The sequence below is a fragment of the Garra rufa genome, chromosome 25, assembly GCF_049309525.1.
Source record: "Garra rufa chromosome 25, GarRuf1.0, whole genome shotgun sequence".
Classification (NCBI taxonomy): Eukaryota; Metazoa; Chordata; class Actinopteri; order Cypriniformes; family Cyprinidae; genus Garra; species Garra rufa.
Genome location: NC_133385.1, coordinates 31,959,145 through 31,981,641, shown reverse-complemented (window position 1 = coordinate 31,981,641; position 22,497 = coordinate 31,959,145). Strand labels below are relative to the sequence as shown.

Sequence of the window (22,497 nt, the reverse complement as noted above, 5' to 3'; positions counted from 1 at the left end):
CTTTGTAACATAACTTATGTAATGTCTTTACTGTCACTTTTGATCAATTTAATGCATCTTTGCTGAATAAAAATATTAATTTATTTAAAAAACTGACCTCAAACTGTTGAACAATAGTGCTGATTGTCATCATCAAGTATCATTACTGCAGGTAAAGGAGACAAAGAGACAAACAATGGGAAGTATAAAAAGACTTCCTGAAGTTTGTTTGTCACCAATGTAAACACAGTAAAGAAAGACTGAGTTCTGGGTTTGGGACGGGGGTCTTGTGGGGGGCTGGAATCATAGCGTGGGGTGGGGGTATCAACTTACATTTTCCCTTGGGACGGCCACATGACCCTGGAAAAGAGGGAAAAGGAGGGGGAAAAGATGTTAGGTTATGCTCTGAGCTCTCTCAATGAGAACCACATGCGGGAAAGCGGAGAAAAAAAAACAGAGGGAGGAGAGGAGAAGAGAGGAGGAGGGGACAGAGTGTGACTAAAGCCAGTCTCTGAAACCAGACTGAGTGCCGCGTGGATCTCTCCTCAAAAGAGCTGAGCGTCCGAGGACAGAGCGTCAGCGTTTGTGAGGGAGTCTTTGTGAATCAGATTCCACGGAGTACAAAACTTCCGAGAATTCCAAGAGAAGAAGCTCGGGGAAGAAAGAACAATGTCAAGTGCAATCATAAGACGAAGCTCCAGCAAGCAAGGCTTGCAGAACCTCCTGAGGTGAGGAGTTTGTGTGGCAAACTTTCACATCAAATCATTTAATGCTTGCAGATGGGATCTCAGGTGTGTTGATGGATTTGTGTTTTGTTCGCTAATGTCAGTTTCATGGGTAATGCTATAACATGGGTTATTCTTTTTGGAAATGAAGAGGATTCGTGGTAATATTTAATGCACTATATGATGCTACAGCTTATATTTCAGAGTCATGCTGTGTGTTCTTTAAGAACCTGTCATCCTTTGTTATGGGAAGACTTGAACTTTTTGCATTTGGGTGAATATGAATATGTCTGTAAACATTAAGATTTTAAGTTTAACTTTACATATGTGACCCTGGACCACAAAACCAGTCATAAGGTTAAATTTGACAAAACTGAGATGTACACATCATATAAAGCTCAGTAAATAAGCTTTCTATTGATGTATGGTTTGTTAGGATAGGACAATATTTGGATGAGATACATCTATTTGAAATCTGGAATCTGAGGATGCAAAAAAATCAAAAAGACTGAGAAAATCACCTTTAAAGTTGTCCAAATTAGGTTCTTAACAATGCATATTACTAATCAAAAATTACATTTTGATATTTTTACAGTTGGAATTTTACAAAAAATCTTCATGGAACATGAACTTTACTGAATTTCTTAATGATTTTTGGCATAAAAGAAAAATCAAAAATTTTGACCCATGCAATGTATTTTTGGCTATTGCTACAAATATACCCCAGCGACTTAAGACTGGTTTTGTGGTCCAGGGTCACAAATATGAAAGAAACTATATCTTAGGTCCTTTAATCTTCGAGGGGAAAACAAGTCACATTTTTGTCTTTAATAGTTTAATATATATATTTTTGTGGTCAATTAAAAAGTATGAATATTATCCCAATTCAAAAATGTCTTGCATGAGCTCATGAAAGTGTTAAATACTGCTAAAAATAAAAAAAATTGCTAGTAAACTTTACAATAAAACAGGTAAGGATCACACTGAATATGGATGGTTATTTCTGCTAAAAAAAAGTAATTTTAAATATTTATCTCACAGTGTAGACGTTTTTTTGTTAGATATAGACTCATTAATAAGTCAAAAGTTTGAGGAAAAAAGTCAAAACAGAGAAATATATAAAAACGTAATTTTAATATATTGTTTTTTATGTATTTTTATTATAATTTTTTTATCATTTTTATTCATACAATTTGTAAAAAGAAAAAAATTTTTTTTTTTGTCTTTAATAGTTTAATATATTTTTGTAGTGCAACAATATGAATATATAAATTAAAGTTCACAAATTTCTATCATGAGCTTATAAAACTGTTAAATTTAGCTTAATAAATAAATAAATTGCTAGTAAAAAGTAAAGTTGACTATTTATCTCACAGTGTAGACTTTTAGTCAGATATAGTCTCATATATATTATAATTTTATTATAATTATTATAATTATTTTATTTTTCATCATACAATTTGTAAAAAAAAAAAAAGAAAAGAAAAAACACATGTCTTTAATAGTTTAATATATTGTTGTGGTGCAACAATACAAATATATGAATTAAAGTTCACAAATGTCTATGGAGAGCTTATAAAACTGTTAAATTTCTATTTTACTAAAAATAAATAAATAAATTGCTAGTAAACTCAACAATAAATTTTAAAAAAGCAAGTAACACATCAAATATGGAAGCTTATTTCTGCCACAAGATAAAAAAAAAAAAGTTATTTTGACTATTCATCTCACAATTTAGACTTTCTTTTATTCTGGGGAAAAAGTCAGATATAGACTCTGATAATAAGTCAAAAAATCAAACCAGAGAGATTATAACTCAAAATATAGTACTAGAAAAACCTGAAAATCATTATTATTTTTTTATATTTATTATTATTTTTTATTATAATTACTTTTTGATGATTTTTAATTCTAAAATTAAAAAATAAATAGATCATTTTTGTCTTAAATAGTTTAATATATTCCCCCAGTTTACAAATGTCTCTCATGAGCTCATGAAACTGTTACATTTCTATTTTGCTTAAAGAATTGCTCAATGCATAAAAAGAAAGAAAATATGAATATTTGTTTCTGCTACAGGATGAAAAATAAAAATAATTATGGCTATTCATCTCACAATTCACCTTTTTTGGCAGTTCTGAGGAAAACGTCAGATATAGACTCATTAATAATAAATCAAAAATCTGAGGGAAAAAATCAAACCAGAGCGATTTTAACTCAATATATAAACTAGAAAGAATTAAAAAAATAACTATAAAATCTGAAATGCGATCATTTTAAAGCAAAAAGACTGAAATGTTCCTGATAGACATGTTTTACTTAAATAACGTGAAAAAAACAACTTGTGGTTGTTGAGTCTTAAAGAAATAGGCAAATACGTAACAAAATGACCTAACGAAACCTGAAAAATCAATTAATCAGATCAATTAAATATATCTTCTTAAAATACAATGATTCAGTTTTAATACTCTCAGGAATTTGTTGCACCTTCAGGCGCTGTTGTCTTAAAAAAAACAAAAGCTTTGCTGAGAATGTTGTCAAGATTCCAGATGAGAGTTTATTGTTTCTTCCAGAGGTGTTGCGGGATTGTGGACAGACGGCGGGAAAGGGGAAGTTAGGGTTAAGGGCACCCAGACCCCATAATTAAACATGTGACCTGTTGTGACACACATTGATATGAGCGTTTATCTGTTAAGGTGCTGCGAACCCAACTATAATTGTGGTAGAAAACATAAAACTGTAGAGTTTGTTTACAATGAACAATGAAGCAATGTACCAATCCAAAACCCAAAACTAGCCAACTGTGTTTTCCCATAAACACAAACGTTCAGAATTTCGACCAAAAATACTCCAGAAACAGCTTAGTTCAACTAAAACTTCAACTTCAGTCTTTGTTTACCCATTATGTCAACCCTCTATGACTGTCTTTCTCCCGTGGAACATAAAAGGAGTGGTTTAATGAGTAAATGATGACAGATATATAATTTCTTTTCAATATGCATATCAACAACTACGCATCTAGCAAAAAACTAAACAAACAGCATGACCTCTGCGGATGTGTATACAGTATTCGTTTCTGTCTGGACGGGATTTGAGATGGATCAGGTGTGCTTTGTCAAAAATGAACAGGTTGCATTAATGGCAGAGAGGATTTATTTTCCCAAGGCTTTTCAGAGCTGCCAAAAACTGCATTTTCTCACACTCAGCAAGCTGCTTTCTCTATTAACAGACTACATTCATCAGAACCGTTGTGTGGTTTGTTGACACACACCGGATACATCAGTTACAATGCTGTGTATACAGTATTTTGTATACACTTGTCGCATATTTTAAAAACCATTATATTGTCTGCAGATTGTATAGTATACACAGTATGTTAAACTGACACTTACTGCAAAACCAGCAGATGAAAATCATTTTTCCAACAATTTTACACTAATTTTTTACTAAGATTATTGGAGCAGGTTTTACAAGACAGTCTTTCTAATTCAATTTTTTTGTGCGAGTATTTTAATTTGATGTGCAACTAGTTTACTTGCATATGTAAGCTTTTTTTTAACTGCAGGACAAAAAATAAATAAAAGTAATTGCGACTATTTAGCTTAGAGTGTACACTTTTTCCATGCAGTTCTTAGTTTACATTTCAGAAAGTCAAAAATTGGTGATATGAACTATAAGATACATAAATATAAGTAACTCAGAGGAAAAAGTCATTTCAAATTGGGAAATGTTAACTCGAGATATAAACTAGAAAAATCTGTAAAAATAAGAAAAACTGTAAAATCATAATTACGCAATTACAGTTCTTCTGAGAATAAAATTCTGAATTGTGAGATATAAATTTGTAATTGCGAGAAAAAGGTTTGAATTGTGAGATAAAAATCAGCTATTACTTTTATTCCTTGGTGGAAGCAAAAAGAATTAAACAAACAAACAAAAAATTTGAAGAAAAAAAAATCATAGTTCTGAGTTTACAGTATATCTCAGAATTCTGAAAAGTCCAGATTATGAAATATAAATGATAAAAATCTGAAAAAAAAAATTACAAAAACTGTAAAATCATAATTGCGAGTTTCTGCGCAATTACAGTTCTGAGAATTGTGAGATAAAAATTTACTATTATCTTTATTCTGTGATGGAAACAACAACAAAAAACTAAACAAAACAAACAGAAATCTAGAATTGTGAAATGTAAACTTGGAATTATGAGTAAAAACTGATTTAAAAAGACGGAAATTCAGAATTTGAAGGAGAAAAAAATCATAATTCTGAGTTTACAGTACATCTCAGAATTCTGAAAAGTCAAAATTATGAGATATAAATTAGAAAAATCTGAAAAAATAAGAAAAACTGTAAAATCATAATTGCAAGTTTATATCTTGCAATCACAATTCTTCTGAGAAGAAAAGTCTGATTTGTGAGATATAAATTTGCAGCTGCGAGAAAAAAGTTTGAATTTTGAGATAAAAAAAATAGCTATTACCTTTATTCTGTGGTGGAAACAACAACAACAACAACAACAACAACAAAAATAAATAAATAAATAAAATAAAATAAAAATCCAAAATTGTGAAATGTAAAAAGACGGAATTGAAAGACGGAAATTCAGAATTTCAAGGAAAATTTCATAATTCTGAGTTTAATAAGAAAAACTGTAAAATCATAATTGCAATGATAGATATGATTATGATATGATTTTTTGTTTATATTTCGCAATCACAATTCTTCTAAGAGGAAAAGTCTGATTTGTGAGATATAAATTTGCAATTTCAAGGGGAAAAAATCTGAATCATGAGGTAAAAAATTCGCTGTTACCTTTATTTTATTTTACTTTATTTTACTTTTCAAACCAGAAATAAAAAACAGAATTGTGAAAATTAAACTCGGAATTGAAACATGGAAATTCAGACTTTCAAGAAAAAAAAAATCATAATTCTGAGTTTACATCTCACAATTCTAAAAAGAAAAGTCAAATTGATGAAACATAAACTAGACAAATCTGTACAAAAAAATGGTAAAGTCATAATTGCAAGTTTAAATCTCGCAATAGCAAAAAAGAAAAGTCTTATTTGTGAGATATAAATTTACAATTGCGAGGAAAAAAATTAATTCTGAGATAAAAATTAGTTATTACTTTTATTCCGTGGAGGAAACAACAACAACAACCATAATTGTGAAACGTAAACTCGGAACTGAAAGACAAATATTTAGAAATTCAAAGAAAAAAAACATAATTCTAAGTTTATATCTAACAATTCTGAAAAGTAAAAATGATAATTAAAAAAAAAATAGAAAAATCTGAAAAAAAAATTAAGTTCATATGTCACAATCGCAATTCTTCTAGGAAGAAAAGCCTGTTTCATGAGATAAAAATTAGCTATTACTTTGCTGAACAACTCAAAAAAAATCTAAATTGAAAGACAAAAATTCAGAATTGCAAGGAAAATTTCATAATTCTGAGTTTAAATCTTGCAATTCTAAAAGTTGAAATTATGAAATATGAACTAGAAAAGTGTGAAAACATAATTGTGAGTTTATATATCGCAATCACAATTCTTCTGAGACGAAAAGTCTGATTTGTGAGATACAAATTTGCAATTGCGAGAAAAAAGTTTGAATTGTGAAATAAAGATGAGCTATTACCTCGTTGAAACAACAACTCAGAATTCTGAGGGGGAAAAAAATTGGAATTGAAAGACAGAAATTTTTGTTTTGTTCAGTTTTGTTTTTCAGTGTATAACTAAAAAGCAGTGCATTTTTAGTTTTATGGTGTTGATTCTGTGATGTAAAAATTTCACACCATTGTTGTTAACTTGCTCTGGACATTTCTTTCTCATTGTAGTCAAGCCATGACCCCCTGATCCGTGGACTTTACGCGAGCTGCTCTTCTATTTACGATACTCTGATAAGAGCTGCTGGAATGCAGGGGGTTTAGCCGTTTGACTGAAAGGGGGAATAAACTTTACCATCCCTGTGGCAGTGTGCTTTTCCAAAGGTTTCGAAGGTTTTAGGCAGCACAGTAGAATAAACACTGAGGGCACTGTGTTATGTTTAGATAAGCATTACAAGAGTGTTCAGAGAAGTATATGGGGGGTCGGGGTAAGATGTGCCACTGAAGACATTCTCTATAGTAAAATTAAAGCTTATTAGTTCACCAACATATATTTTTACATTTGGATAAATTTGCTTTGACAGTGAAAAGTAAAAAAAATATTTTTTAGCATTAAAAGATATGTTCTAAATCACAGGAAGCTTTATATGATGGGCTAATATGCTCATGTGACAAAAACTGTGCATTGTTTGCTAGATTGAAGATGTGGCACATCTTACCCCACTCTTCTCCATAATGTAAATACATTAAGTTTTTGCACATTTTTAACAGAAAAAGTTAATTATATGCAGTCATTTATAAATCTGTTCTCTCTTTTTGAAGTGCGCTAGGAAATAAACCATTTTTAGAGCTCTCCCATTAAATGACATAATTACAGATATTTCAGTTCTCATGATTCATAACTTTCCACAGCTTAGATCAGTGCTTTGAAATGCCGACAGCCGTTCAGGGGACACTGGGAAACGTATGTGAGGTTTGCAACGATGCGACCACACACTGACAGCAGGAAGATACTAACGTGCCTGGGAAAATAACTCTCCCTCGCTCTTTAAATCTGTCGTTTGGATGACTTCATCCATCTCGCAGAGTCAATAAACCTCACAGCTGCCCTTCAATGCAGATACAAAATGAGAGAGGAGCAAATAACAGCATCTATCAGTTAAATCTCAAAGAGCAGCATATGCTTCCTGGTAAACAAATACAAAACAAGGACTTGCTTCCCTGTCAACGAGACGTTTAGACGGTTTCAGTTAAAAAAGAATGATTTGTTCTTTTATACAAACAGGATCAAAAAAGAGGAAAGTTAAGGTGGTACACCAGAAACTTATTTTTACCTTTCACATTTTAGTCTGAGATGGAAAAACTGAACATGTTAAAATGGTTGTGAGTGTTTTCGCAATTGCAGCTGGCCCCAGTTGCATAAAGGTGTTTTCAACCTCTGGTTGCTGAGGTAAAAATTTTCTCCACAATGCCTAAACCTTCCCTTACCATGGTTTTATTATTGTAAAATTGACTACCATTTGTATAATCACAGTTTTACTACAAATACCATGGTTAAACTACAGTTTACTATGGCTAATATGCATTTACCGTGGTTTAACTATAATAACCATGTTTTTCGGTTTCATCTGTAGTAAAACCATGGTTCATTTTCATAAGGGTTCTTTTTAACTAGCTTATTAACAGGATTGAATGACTTTGCTGAGGTAAATATTGTGGCCTTATGTGTACGCGCAGTATATTAATGGTTTTCCGCGGCTAAAACGCTGAATAGATGATTTTAAGAGAGATTAATACGTATCAGTAAGTTGTACTGCATTTTTAAAACACACTTATGGTCATTCAATGTTTAATTCGCACAATAATTGGTTGTAAAGTCAAGTGGAAGAGATGGTAGGTTCAGATGTCCTTCACGGTGCCTTTTAAAGTGCCCCTATTATGCCTTTTCAAATATGATATTTCATGTAGTGTGTCATGTAGCTGTATGTGAACATAAACTATCTGCAAAGTTGTGACGCCGACAGTGCACTATAAATAAAGTTTTTGTCTATCAAAAAAAGAGTCGGCTCACATTCGCCTAAACGAGTCGTCAGCAATTCGAATCTTTTTTCTGTAACGGCCACACGTCACGAGCTACACATTTGCGTAATGTCCGCCCACATTCAATTTCGCGAACAACTTGCCCGCCCACAAACAGCAGGCCTACCATTTTCACGTGGATTACATCATGTCAAGAAGACGCCCTGCGCTGTGACAGCCTGTGAGAGTGAATTTGTTTTACATGCCCTTCCGAAAGATGAAACTATCAGTGGTTAACATTAATTTTTTCAACACCTCAGCAGTCCAATGCCAATCTTGTGTTGTGTTCGCGTCATTTTACTGATGACTGCTTTTCTAATCTTGGGGAGTAACGTTACAACGCGAGATTCACCAAACGCTTGGTTTTAAAAAATGGATCAGTGCCCAGTTTATTTGGACCGGCTTGCTCCTCTGAACTTCTACCTGTAAGTATGATTAATAATTGATGATTGTATTTTCTAGCGATCGTTCAAAATACGTCTTTGTGTACGTTATGGTGTGTAACAACCCCGCACATGTCTTGGTAACCGGCTAACTTGCGTTTCTGTAGTTCTGTTGTTCAGCTGTGAGTGCAATGTAGTCTAAAAAGTCTTGTGATTGATGCAGCTTGACTGTCTGTCTGCCTTATCAGTTTAAGTAATGATAATGATAAACGATGGCTTAACGCAGTGTTATGGGTTTTACGTTACAGTGTTGAAGTTCACAACGTAGAGGTGTGCCCGGTTCGCTTACAAAAGCAAATTGCAAACACTGTCCACAGTTAACATATGACACCCACTGAGAAACGTCCTGCTCCAGTCGTGCTTGCAAAACAGTTTCTTGTTGATGTGACACTTCAACCGTTTCATCGTCAGACTCTGGCTCGAATTGATAGGGTAAAATCGAGGCTATCTTTTCTATGCATTGACAGGTCTCCGCAGCTGTCATTCAGTTATGCCAATGGGCGTTTCGTTTTGCGCTGTAGCGGTAGACCAATCCAAAAGGACTACACCATCTGACCAATCACAGCAGTGAGGGCTCACGGAAAGGAGGGGTTTAGAGAGACTGATTCTTCGAACTGCTTCACACGAGTCGTTTACGAATCATTTAGAAACGGGGTAAAAATAAATCTAATTTTGGAGAAAACTAAAGTGTTTTTTGAACTTGCATACATGTAAACCTGTTTTAAGAGACTATTACAACAATATTAACTACCTTTAAAATGGCATAATAGGGGCACTTTAAGCATTTATTGCTTGAATTCGATAATAAACGATTTCCACGCGTTGTGTTTATGTAGACATATAGGAATTCCTCACAGTAACATTTACCTGTTCTCTCGATACTTCATGGTTTAACTATAGTAACCATGTTTTTTTGGTTTCATTTGTAGTAAAACCATGGTTAATTTTCATAAGGGTTAGGCTATTTTGTACATATAACTATTTAATAATGATTTCAGGGATATGGTTTACTCTACCGATCTTTTTACTAGTTTATTACCAGAATGACTTTGCTGAGGTAAATAACGTCGACCTGTAAACGCTGAATAGATTATTTTAAGAGAGATTAATACATATTAGTAAATTGTTCTGCATTTTTAAAACACACTTATGTTCATTCAATGTTAAATTTGCAATAATTGGTAATAAGGTCAAGTGGAAGAGATGGTAGGTTCAGATGTGCTTCACAGTGCCTTTTAAACTCGAGGCGCGCAAATTAAAGAGTGCCAAAACGCCATTTATTGCTTGAATTCTATAAACGATTTCCACGCGTTGTGTTTATGTAGAAAAATAGAAATTCATCACAGTAACATTTATCTGTTCTCTCGATACTCCATGGTTTAACTATAGTAACCATGTTTTTTTGGTTTCATTTGTAGTAAAACCATGGTTTAATTTTATAAGGGTTAGGCTATTTTGTACATATAACTATTAACGATTTCAGGGATATGGTTTACTCTACCTATCTTTTTTACTAGCTTATTAACAGGACTGAATGACTTTGCTGAGGTAAATAACGTCGCGTTACCTGTACACGTATACGAATGTTTTTCCTCGGCTAAAACGCTGAATAGATGATTTTAAGAGAGATTAATACATATCAGTAAGTTGTACTGCGTTTTTAAAATACCCTTATGTTTATTCAATGTTTAATTCGCACAATAATTGGTTGTAAAGTCAAGTGGAAGAGATGAAAGTTCAGATGTGCTTCACCGTGCAGTTTAAACTCGAGGCGCGCAAGTTAAAGAGCGCCAAAACGGCATTTATTGCTTGAATTCGATAATAAACGATTTCCACGCGTTTTATGTAGACATATAGAAATTCCTCAAAGTAACATTTACCTGTTTTCTCGATACTCCATATCTCACACAAGACCGACTATGTGCTGCTATATCTCGTCTTCTTTTGAATGAAGGACTTGCACTTGCGTTGTCGCAGTCGGTGCAACCAGTTCTTAAAGGGATAGTTCACCAAAAAATGAAATATCTGGCTGCATCCAAATATCATATGCACTATATAGTAGTATAGAAAACTGGTGTGTGAAAGAGCAGTCTGAATGAATTAATAAAACAGTTGGCAAGAACACTTTACTATACCATGACGCTACGGAAGAGACATTGAATGGTAGTGAAGCGACGCAACTTAAGTTGGTAGGTCACATACAATGACAACATGGCGAATGTGGAAAATTGCTGTCGCTGGTGTAAACAGGGCTTAAAAGGGTAGTTTATCATTCATGTTGTTTCAAACCTGTATGCATTTGTTTCTACTGTGGAATCTAACAATATTTACATACAGTCATACAGCTTTGGAACAAAGGTAAAAATGACAGTAGCTGCATTTCCATTACCCTTCAAATTGCAGAATTGAAAATGGAAACACGTCAATTTACAAAAACTATATATTACAAAAAACTTCTTTCACTTCCATGTGGTGGTTTTTCAGGCAATTCAAAAAAGGAATATTTCGCAAAACTGCAATGGAAGTGGCTTTTCACATTTACAGGTCACCTTGCATACATAAAAGTCACATGATCATTCTTTAGCCTCAAAAAACACCTCATATGTGAGGTATATAAGGGGCTTGCCTTGTTATTAAAGCTTGGATAACCCCTTATTTACAATACACAAGTCTGCAGAGCTAAACACAGCCACTATAGTCAATGCTTGTGTTTATACCAGGCTCATTTCAGCTTTAGAAGCAACCCAGAAACGTCTGCTTCTGTAAAGACATCTCCTACAATTAAAATAAATGGCTAGTGTGGTGGTTGCGACATAAGTAAACCTGCCAACATCCATCACCATGACTTATCACGAGAGGAAAAAATTCAGTTTTAGTCGCATAACATTGGTTAATGGAAACGCCATCATTTCGCAACGTTTTTTTTACCTACGTTTATAAAACATCGCAAAAGTTTTGTGCAAATATGTAATGGAAACACCTAGTGAGTTAAAAATTAGAATTTTTGTTTTTGGGTGAGCAATCACTTTCAGCCTTCCACTAGTAATAACACCCTGTCTGGAGATCATATATCAGACAATTGACATTTACTGAGCAGTTTCACTTTAATAATTAAGGTTAAGAGCTGAAAAGGGAAACTCAGGTCGGAGGTCGACTTCCATGTGACCCATTTGAGACTGACCAATCTAGTTCTGCAAGACCAGGCTTGGCTGTGGTAAATTAGGGCAGGCAACAATGGGGAAAACATTTCCCAATCCGTCAAGCCCTCCAAATCCTTTCAGCCTCAGGGCACCAGGCTGTGGAAGTTTAGTCAACACATTGTCAGGGGAGGTGATACATGCTGAATGTAAGCCAGGCTCGTGTTTTCTTTTCCCTTTCCCCCTCTCTCTCACTTTATTGTTTCCATTTAATTCAGAAATGGGTCTGAGAAACATTTTGTCAGTCAATACGCTCACCATGACTGAAAATCTGTTTTCACTTCCATAACTCTTGGATGAAGGTATTTCCAGACATGAAGGACAAAGAAAAGCAGGCCACATAATCAGACTGATAGTGGTAAATAAATCAGATATTGAATGACATCACTGGTAGAATTGACATCATTCATGTAGCTTCTGCCAACAAAATGAAGTAATCCTGTCTGGGTGATTAACAGCCTATAATAATCAGAGGCACGGGAACTGTGTGTGACACATCAGATCTTGCCATAAGCCCATTGTGAAACTGTATGGTTGGTTTGGTCTTCATAGAAACTGGTTTGTACTTTAAAAAACAGTATTGAGAAGTAAGGACTCTGCTTTGCTGATATTCAAAACATCTTGATTGCAATCTACATTACAACAAATGGGAAATTGGTAACCTTACATTAAGGATAGTTCACCCAAAAATGAAAATCCTGTCATTAATTACTTACTCTAATGTCGTTACAAACCCTTAAGACCTTTGTTTGTCTTCGAAACACAAGTTTAAATATTTTTGATGAAATCCAAGAACTTTTTGACCCTTCATAGACAGCAACACAACTACCATGTTCAAGGCCTAGAAAAGTAGTAAGGGCATTGTTAAAATAGTCCTTTTTGAGCGCAAACAACGACTTTATTGAACAATTTCTTCTCTTAATTCAATGCTGAGGAGAGTGCCATGACATGTGTGTGTGGTTCTGCTGGCACTTGTGGATTTTTGTGTTGTTTTATCAGCTGTTGGACTCTAATTCTGATGATACCCATTTACTGCAGAGGATCCATTGGTGAGCAAGTGATGTTGTGCTAAATTTCACCTTTAAAGATGGTTCTTTGCCCAATAATTTCATTAAAGAGTTTGTAGGGTTCTTGAGTTGCTATCTGCGTCTTTAGCAAGTGTGTTACATTATAGGTTCTTTCTTCTCAACATGTTGGTTTTACCACTATTATTTATAAAGAACTTAAAAATAAGTCTAAAAGGGTTCACCTACGGCATCAGTCTGAAAAAACTTTTTGTTTCTAACTGGAACTTCTTTTAATGTTGATGAATGAGTACTGATCTGTCAACATGCTTTTATGGCCAGCTGTAAAGTCATCGTAGAAACCTCTGACCTGTCCTGAAATTCTTCTGAGGGTCATTGATGACCTGTGTTCACCATTAATTGAACAAGAATCCAGAGTCCCTAAAATAATTTACTCACCCTCATGTCCTTCCAAACCTGTGGGAAGTTCTTGAGAGTAGATATTTTGGAGAATGCTGAGGTCCATCCAACATTCAACCAACGATGGAGGTCCCACCTCCACTGGATGACATTGTCTTCCATTGTATGGACAAAAAAACTACTGAGTATTTTCAAAATATCTTCTTTTGTGGCCTAGATAAGCTAGATAAACACAGAGGTGCTTCATCATCTTGAGTGTGAGTTTGCAGGGTCTTCTCTGTCACTCAAGGACTGGTGGTGTCGAATGCCAGAGCAGATGTTCCACTGGCTCTGAATCTCAAGTAAGGGAGTAAACAAACTATTGTTAGAGATTTCTTGAAAAAGGTCCATGTATCACAGTCAACGGGACTCTTCTGGGCTTGGGCTCATTCATCATTTGACCACGACTCTCACATGGGTCAAGAAAGAAAAATGACTATCTTCTGGTGTAACAATGGACTTGTTCTTGCTTCTCTCCCTGCAGAGTGACGGCTCAGAGAAGTATGGAAGATGCTGAGGAGATCGAGAGAGAAAGGCGACGTCGGGCCCGGGAGGCCTTCCGCAGTCAACAAAGCCTGTCTGGATCTGCTGGTTCCCCTCAGGACAGTGTGAACCCTCCTGAGACTGGCCTGTAAGTGTGAACGCCATAGTATTCTTCGCACTTCACCTGGTTTTTGTTAGGCTTGTTTTGTTGCCTGGCAGATTTCCATCTGAAATATGGAAATACACACTTGCAACATGTCTGGTTCTCATTGCAGCTTTTTCACTGCGACAGAAGGAGAACATCTAAGCAACTAACCCCAGTTAATTTAGTGTTGGGGTCAAATAAAAAAAATATGGAATATGCTGTTTTTTAATGTTTATGACTGTTATAGTGGCAGCTGTGGTCCGATCTCTCTAAAAAATTGCATGCTTGTTTAGAATCACCTTTCGCATGTGCTCACCAGGTTTTGTGAAGTTTTGAGTTTTCGTTTAGGCTTTATAGGCTTTTGGGTACAGTATATATGGACAGGCCCCTTTTCTAAACGACTCCATTATAGCTTCCCATAGGATACATTTCGACATTTTTTTGATAATTATGGACCTAGAGAGTCCAGAGAATTGCACTACAGTGTTTTTTCCAAGATTGACAGCAGTGGTTCTAGAGGCAAAGTCGCTAACATATGATACAATATTGTGCATATGTGTGAAAAACACGTGCAATATACAATCGTTTACGCCCTTGAAAAAATGCAGTATCGCCCCCCATTGGCCATTTTCTTTCAAATTTCTCACAGACCTTTAGGGCCATGAGTCAAACAGGCCCACCAAGTTTTGTTCCAGTCGGCCTCCGTTAATCTTGTGTAATAGGTGTTCAAATTTCAACGGCCAGTGGCGGCTATGTTTTTTGAGATACGCAACTGTCCTTATAGACACTTGTGGCACTTTGGACCAAGAGCGTGCGAACCAATTTTCACATTGATAGGACAAACGGCTGCGTAGTTATGGCCATTTTTTTTTTATTAAAATTTTTTTGTGCCACCATGTGGCCAAGCTCTGCGACTTTTTTTCATGTGACCTCAGCTTCAGCTCTTACATATATACGTTGTGAGTTTGGCGGAGATATTCCGTTTAAAAGTTATAGCCATTTTAGTAAAGGTGGCCCTGCCCCTTTCAAACGTTCTGGCGTCCCTTTGCGACGAAGAGTTGAAAGTTCATCTTTTTTGCCAATTATTGATATTCACTCAACAGAGAACAGACCAAACTTCGTAGAGACTTCAAACTTGAAGGGATAGTAGTACTCAAACCGCCGACAACGTGACCAAGGCTTACCTCAATCGGCCTGACGGGGGTGCTACAATAAACAAAAGCACAAAATGGCTCATAACTCCTAAACCGTGAGTCTCAGGCTTAAGTGTCATGTTGTTGGAATCCTTGGCTCGTGCCAAAACCCACGCCTCAGATTCGGAATTTTCAGGTATTTCGCATTTAAAAAAAAAAAACTACTTTTGCAAACCCATCCTATGTTTTTTGCCTGATCGGAACCAAACCAGTGCAGAAAGATTCTCTGGAAAGTGAATATCAATAATTATCAAAAAAAAAAAAAAAAAATCAACTCACTGTCGCAAAGGGACACCAAACGTTCAAAAGGGGCAGGGCCAAAATTAAAAATGCCTATAACTCCTAAACAGAATGAGATATCTCAGCCAAACTTAGAACACTTAATCAATCTGAGGTCACAGGCAAAAAATCACGGAGTCTGGCCATTTGGTGGCACTACAAGAGGGAAAAAACATAAAAATAGCTATAACCACACAACCATTTGTCCTATCAACACGTGCACGGTCTTGGTCCGAAGTGCCACAAGTGTCTACAAGGACATTTGCGTATCTCAAAAAACATGGCTGCCACTGGCCAATGAAATTTGAGCACCTATTAGACAACTTGGTGGGCCTATGTGACAAGTGGGCCCAAATTTTAAAGAAATCATTGTGAACGGTTGTATGTTGCGTGGTTTTTTGCGTGATATTCATATAATACGATACAACTCTTAACTCCGGACAACTTTGCCTCCAGAACCACTGCTGTCAATCAGATTGGGAAGATGTTAAAAAAAAAAAAAAAAAACACTCAAAACTTCACGAAACATGGTAAGCATATGCGACAGGTGATTCTAAACAAGTATGCAAACAGTCATAAACATTAAAAAACAATATTTCTATGGTATATTACCTGAATTTGCCAAAAATGCTTTTATAGATCATCAGTTTAGGTGGTTACAGGCTTGCCAAATAATGTCTTTTTTTCATATGTGCTTATATGCATTAAAGCACATGAATCCTGGTAATTGCTGCTTGCAGCTATATTTTAAAATTAAACAAAAAAAAAACATACTAAAATATATAAATACTTGATAATTGTATGTATAAATTGGATTTGTAATGTATTGAACCCATTTAGAGATCTGGATGAAAAAAACCTAATGATTCATATCATGTCATTGATCCCGTTACATTTCTTTAAGTGTCAGGATTATGGTTTCAATGTTGGGCTTAGCAAAAGGTCAGTTTAGTTTTCTTTCTCTCTCCTTTTCTCTCAGCTAAACATCCACGTGCATATGTACAGTGGCACAGCTGTTCTCTCATCATTACCTAATCTCTGAAGAATTTTGAGCAAGCATGCCTCTGGAGCAGGGTTTATGTCATATCCCACACCACAGCGCTTTGCTTTTAATCAGAGAAACATCACATCCCACATATTTTATATGTGTGAAGTTAAACACAGCTCTCTGAGTCGACCTGTTTGAAGCAGAAATAGGTCATCTAGGGCCACTTTGTAATTATCCTCGATCAGGGAAGATTTAAAGGCTCACTCTTGGCTTAGAAACACATGAATCATTTTCAAGATTTTTAGATCGGTTTAACACAGAAAGAGGTTTTTAGAAAAGCCTGCAATTGCAGGAGTTTTCAAACTAGTTTCATACAATAAGCTTGGGTATAGTAAGCACTGAGATTTTCAACTGGGCCATTGAATTATATCGACTGATTGTTGATGTCCAGTCGTTATGCTTTGCTTAAAAATCTGTTTAATAATCTTGTGGAATGTGCTTTGCATTCCTTTCCGGCAGCTCCCGGGCAGATGAAATAGATTTTAATTCAAGGCTTCTCAATGAGGGTGTCAGTAAAAACGGTTTCTTTTATCGGTGTTTTGAACTTGAGTGCAGGTGTGTGTGTTTAAACCTTTCGTGAACTCCTTGAACAATCCCTTACACTAATTTACACTTGTAACAATAGTTAGCGTCCATTCAAGTAGTGTATATGGGTCTGTGATGAGGTAATGTTTATTTAAGGTGAGATTGCAGGTGAATAGGTCAAAAAACAAACTAACTAATAGTTATCACCTTACTTACCCAGATAATTGATTACATTGATAATTGCAAACATTTTTTTTGTATTACAAGTTTTCTAAAATGTTAGGTTTAAATATTCAAATGAGGCATTATTTAATGAAATATGCACTAATTTGCATACATTTCTAGTACAAAAATCTAAACACTGGATGAAGTCAGTTTCGAAATTCTTGTTTAATTTTTTTGACATATGTGACCCTGGACCACAAAACCAGTCTTAAGTCGCTGGGGTATGTTTGTAGCAATAGCCAAAAATACATTGTATGGGTCAAAATTATTGATTTTTCTTTTATGCCAAAAATCATTAGGAAATTAAGTAAAGTTCATGTTCCATGAAGATTTTTTGTAAAATCCCTACTGTAAACATATTAAAATGTAATTTTTGATTAGTAATATGCATTGTTAAGAACTTAATTTGGACAACTTTAAAGGTGATTTTCTCAGTATTTTGATTTTTTGCACCCTCAGATTCCAGATTTTCAAATAGTTGTATCTCGGCCAAATATTGTCCTATCCTAACAAACCATATATAAATAGAAAGCTTATTTATTGAGCTTTATATGATGTATACATCTCAGTTTTGTAAAATTTAACCTTATGACTGGTTTTGTGGTCCAGGGTCACATATTAGAGTCAAAGGTTTTTACAGAGGGAATTTGGGGTATCTCATTATCTCATAAAAAACTTAGACAGGAAACACTATATTTTTTTATCATGATTTGGGGAATAAAATGTTATGTAAAATCAAGCAACTTATATATGAACAAATCCCTCTGTAAAAACCTTCAGGACATAGACAGGAATAAAAATGTAAAGTTTGGTGTGTGTAAGCGCTACTGAAGTGGAGATTTATGCCTCAGTGAAGGAGCAAATTTTTTGAGAAAACCTTTAAAGCCTTAAAATTATGCATTGTAATTAAAATCTATTGATAAAGTGCTATAAAGTAAAGACTTAACAGTGTTTTTTGGATGTTTTCTTCCCACACTTTATGAAATCCCAGAAAGTCCAAAATCTCAAACTTGATAGGTGCATGAAAAAACAGTGTTTTTGCCTGCAGTGTCTCCACTTAAATAAGTTTCTTAAAATATCAGACAATTTGACCTTTCATGACAAGGCAAGATTAGTTCAGGGTGTAAAATGTCATTTGGTGCGACTTCCCATAAATGTAATGATATTTAAGAATTAGTAATCCAAGCAGTGTTGCCAAGTTCTCAGTTTTGCCATGGAATTTGGCAAATTTTAAACTATTGCTGTGTTTTTTTGTTTGTTTTGTTTGTGTTTTTAGTCATCCCCACCCCACCCCGTCCTGTCCTGTCCTGTCCTGTCCCGTCCCAATAGTTTTGTTACACAGACCTGGCAACCCTGAAACCGATACATAAAAAATACATATTAGCAAATTTTAGGCAAATTTTCACTGAAAAAATAGGCAGTGTTGGAGAGTAACTTAGTTGGAGAGTAATTCAATTTAATTTAATTACAAAATAAAAAAAACTCACCATGAAAGAGCTGAAAGATTAGAGATCGAAAAACAAGCTGAAACAGCATGCTTGCAATTGCGTTTTTACATTACATTCGCTTTTGTTAATACTATCGGGTAGGTGTAGTGCAGATGGTACGTTGTTTTAAAATGTTACATTTATAGTGACATTTCAAGTCAGAACTACAGTGACACATACAAAACCAACATCACATAAAACGTACCATATTTTCGTTTACATGACAGTTTGTGTTTCGTGTTTTGCAAAAAATTAAATTCCCACAAGTATGTTTTCGTCATGAGATCAGATTGTTTGCATCTGAATATTTTCACACGCATATTTTTTTTTAAGATTAACTGTTTTTTTTTTCAAAGCATTTTTCGATGCCAGTGTTTCCTGTCTTAGCTATGCAAAGATTTGATATCCAAAACAGTATCATAGCCATTAAACTATATCTTGTTATGATTTTAAATCTGTTTTATAGAACGATTTTGAAGTAAGGAGCTAAAGTCTTACATTTTACATTTTTTTTTTATAATCTTAATTCAAGGGATGAACGATTTTGAGAAGTCTGACAGTAATGAGTGCCAAATCATACTGTAAGGTTAACCCTGCAAGGTTTAAATGTTTCAAAACGATTAACAGTTAAAAACATTTGTTAGAAATTTTGGAAAAGTAATCAAAAAGCAATTAAATGTAATCAGTTACATTAATAAAACATTTGAAACAGTTAATTTATTACATAATATGGTAACTTGTAATCTGTAACCTATTACATTTCCTTCCTAACCTATTACACTGAATATTTTTCCCAATACTGTCAATAGTACGAAGCCTTTGTAATGACATATAAAAAATATGTTGTTCTTTCCCACATCTTTAATTAAGTTAATTTGCTCGTTTTAGTTAAATTGTGGCCATGTTGTACTCATTTGTTCCCTCATTCCCAACAAATTTTGTACAATGTGGCCATGATTTCCTAAAATGAGGGAAATAGTTATTAAGTCACTGCAACAAATTATATTTTGTGGCCACAACTGAAATGAGGGAACAACTAGTAAATTGTGGCCAAAATTTACAAAAACAACAATACTAATTCCTAAATTGTGTCCAGTATATAAATATCTGTACAATAACTTTGTGTCACGTTCAAACCAATCTGCTTTCTATTAGTCAACCTGGTGAACCAACATGACAAACTTTAGCCCTTCGCGAAATCTGTGTGGGCAAATTACTAATTGCGTAGATTCTTATTGAACTGACTGGATTTTTCCCATGCCCGAAAATTCGCAAAACAAATATTTATGTGACACATTATATCAAAGGCCTGCAGAGGGCGATTGTTTTTACACTTCACTGCATGATCTAATCCTTGTTTAATATTGACTAAACAACATTCAATTCAACATCAGAATGTTTTAAACTCACATTGAGGGTTTGAGCTTTTATTTTGAAAACACAACGAATAAGTAGCATATTAAGAAAGATAATGATGTATAGAGTGCTTTCACAACACGTCATCAATCGGCCATATTGGTGGCACTGAACGTAAACAGTGCCACTGATCCGAATGAAACTCGCAAATGTAGCTGATTATTCCTGCTGAAAATGGTCAATTATTGTCATGTTTTGGGCTGTACTAATCGGTCAGACCGGGAAAATTTTTTGGAGTACTATAGACTGCCAAAAGTTATAACAAATCAAGGAGAAGAGTGGAAAAAACTGTGGTTGGCCAAACTGAACCAGGATTTCCAGGGCAAGAATCTTGACAACATTCGTGTTTGTTCTTATCATTTCCAGTCAGGTAGCTGAAATACTAGGCCAATATCTTAATAATCCTGCTTATACGAATCTTAACCACCTACTAACTTTAGTTTGTCAAAATATTGCGCTCTTTCCTGCTTACTAAGTCTTTCTCGAGATGATTTAGCAGCTTCTACGTGTTTTTTCCATGGTGCAACGTTAGTGCAAACCCTCTATTCTCCTGTGTTTGCGTAGGTTTAGAAATGATTTACCTTACAAATTATGTGAAAGAGCATTATGCAACCTCAGTGGCATTTCATCAAAATCCTCTGGTTGCCCCTGGCAAACGAAAGAAAACAACAACAAACTAGCACCTGTCAGATCGTCACAAGCACCTCTGCTCACATCTGTTTTGCGAGAAGCGCGTTTGAAGTCGGCCTCTCGTGTTAATAAGCTGGCACAGTGACTTCAGCGCATAGTTTCTCTCGTCAAAGTACCACCATCACAGGTGTGTGGGCCCATATGCTGCTTTCACTGACTGGAGCCGTTCATGCCTGACTGACTCTTAACTTGCCAGATTCCCCATGAATGTGATTATATAGGTCTGCCTCTCATTCCTCTAAAAACGTGCAATGTCTCACTCCAAAGTAATGGAGTCTGAATCATATTTAAAGAGAAGTCAGGGGCCTCATTTGATCCTAAATTCCATGGATTTCAGCCTATGTTAAAAGTGACGAACAGATTGGGATTTATAAAGGCAAAAACTGACATGTACAGTTGAAGTCAAAAGTTATTTTAAATTATTTAACCAAAATAAGAGGGATCATACAAAATGCATGTTTTTTTTTTATTTAGTATTGACCTGAATAAGATATTTTACATAAAAGATGTTTACATATAGTCCACAAGAGAAAATAATAGTTGAATTTATAAAAATTACTCTGTTCAAAAGTTTACATACACTTGATTCTTAATACTGAGTTGTTACCTGAATGATCCACAGATGTGTTTTTTTAGTTAGTGATAGTTGTTCATGAGTCCCTGGTTTGTCCTGAACAGTTAAACTGCCTGCTGTTCTTCAGAAAAGTCTTTCAGGTCCCACAATTTCTTTGGTTTTTCAGTATTTTTGTGTATTTGAACATTTTCCAACAATGACTGGATGATTTTGAGATTTTGAGGACAACCTAGGGCCTCATATGCAACTATTACAGAAGGTTCAAACACTCACTGATGTTTTAGAAGGAAAAATGATGCAAAACTTCTGAACAGAATGAAGATTTGTCGTTTTTTTTTTTTTTTTTTTGTACCGCCCTTTAAAAGCTACTGAAGATACTTACATGTTCCCCAGAAGACAAAATAAGATAAATTTACCCTGACCTTCAAATTCAAAAAATTTGCCCTTGGCTCTTAATGCATAGTTTTTTCTTCTCAAACATAAGTGAGCATTTGAAACTTCCGTAATAGTTGCATATGGGTCTCTCAGTTGTCCTCAGTGTGAAAAGATGGATCTCAAAATCACACAGTAATTGTTGGAAAGGGTTCAAATACACAAAAATGCTGAAAAACTAAGGAATTTGTGGGGCCTGAAGGATTTTTCTGAAGAACAGGGGGCAGTTTAACTGTTCAGGACAAACAAGGGACTCATAAACAACTATCACTAACCAAAAAAACAGCTGTGGATCATTCAGGTAACAGCTCAGTATTAAGAATCAAGTGTATGTAAACTTTTGAACAGGATCATTTTTATAAATTTAACTATTATTTTCTCTTGTGGACTATATGTAAACATCTTTTATGTGAAATATCTTATTCAGGTCAGTACTAAATAAAAAAATAACATGCATTTTGTATGATCCTTTTAATTGTGGTAAAGTTCTGGCAAGCTTCAAT

General features: G+C 34.7%; 1 protein-coding gene across 2 annotated transcripts in view; it reads left to right on the top strand.

Moving 5' to 3' along the window:
- The first annotated feature begins 507 nt into the window (after positions 1–507).
- The window catches only part of lsp1a (lymphocyte specific protein 1 a), a 58,361-nt gene continuing 36,371 nt past the window's right edge, over positions 508–22,497 (top strand). For both annotated transcript variants that reach the window (XM_073831430.1, XM_073831429.1), the window contains exons 1-2: positions 508–707; positions 13,982–14,128. In XM_073831430.1, coding sequence (XP_073687531.1) covers positions 649–707; positions 13,982–14,128 — 206 coding nt within the window. In that variant the 5' untranslated portion in view covers positions 508–648. The remainder of the gene's footprint in view (positions 708–13,981; positions 14,129–22,497) is intronic.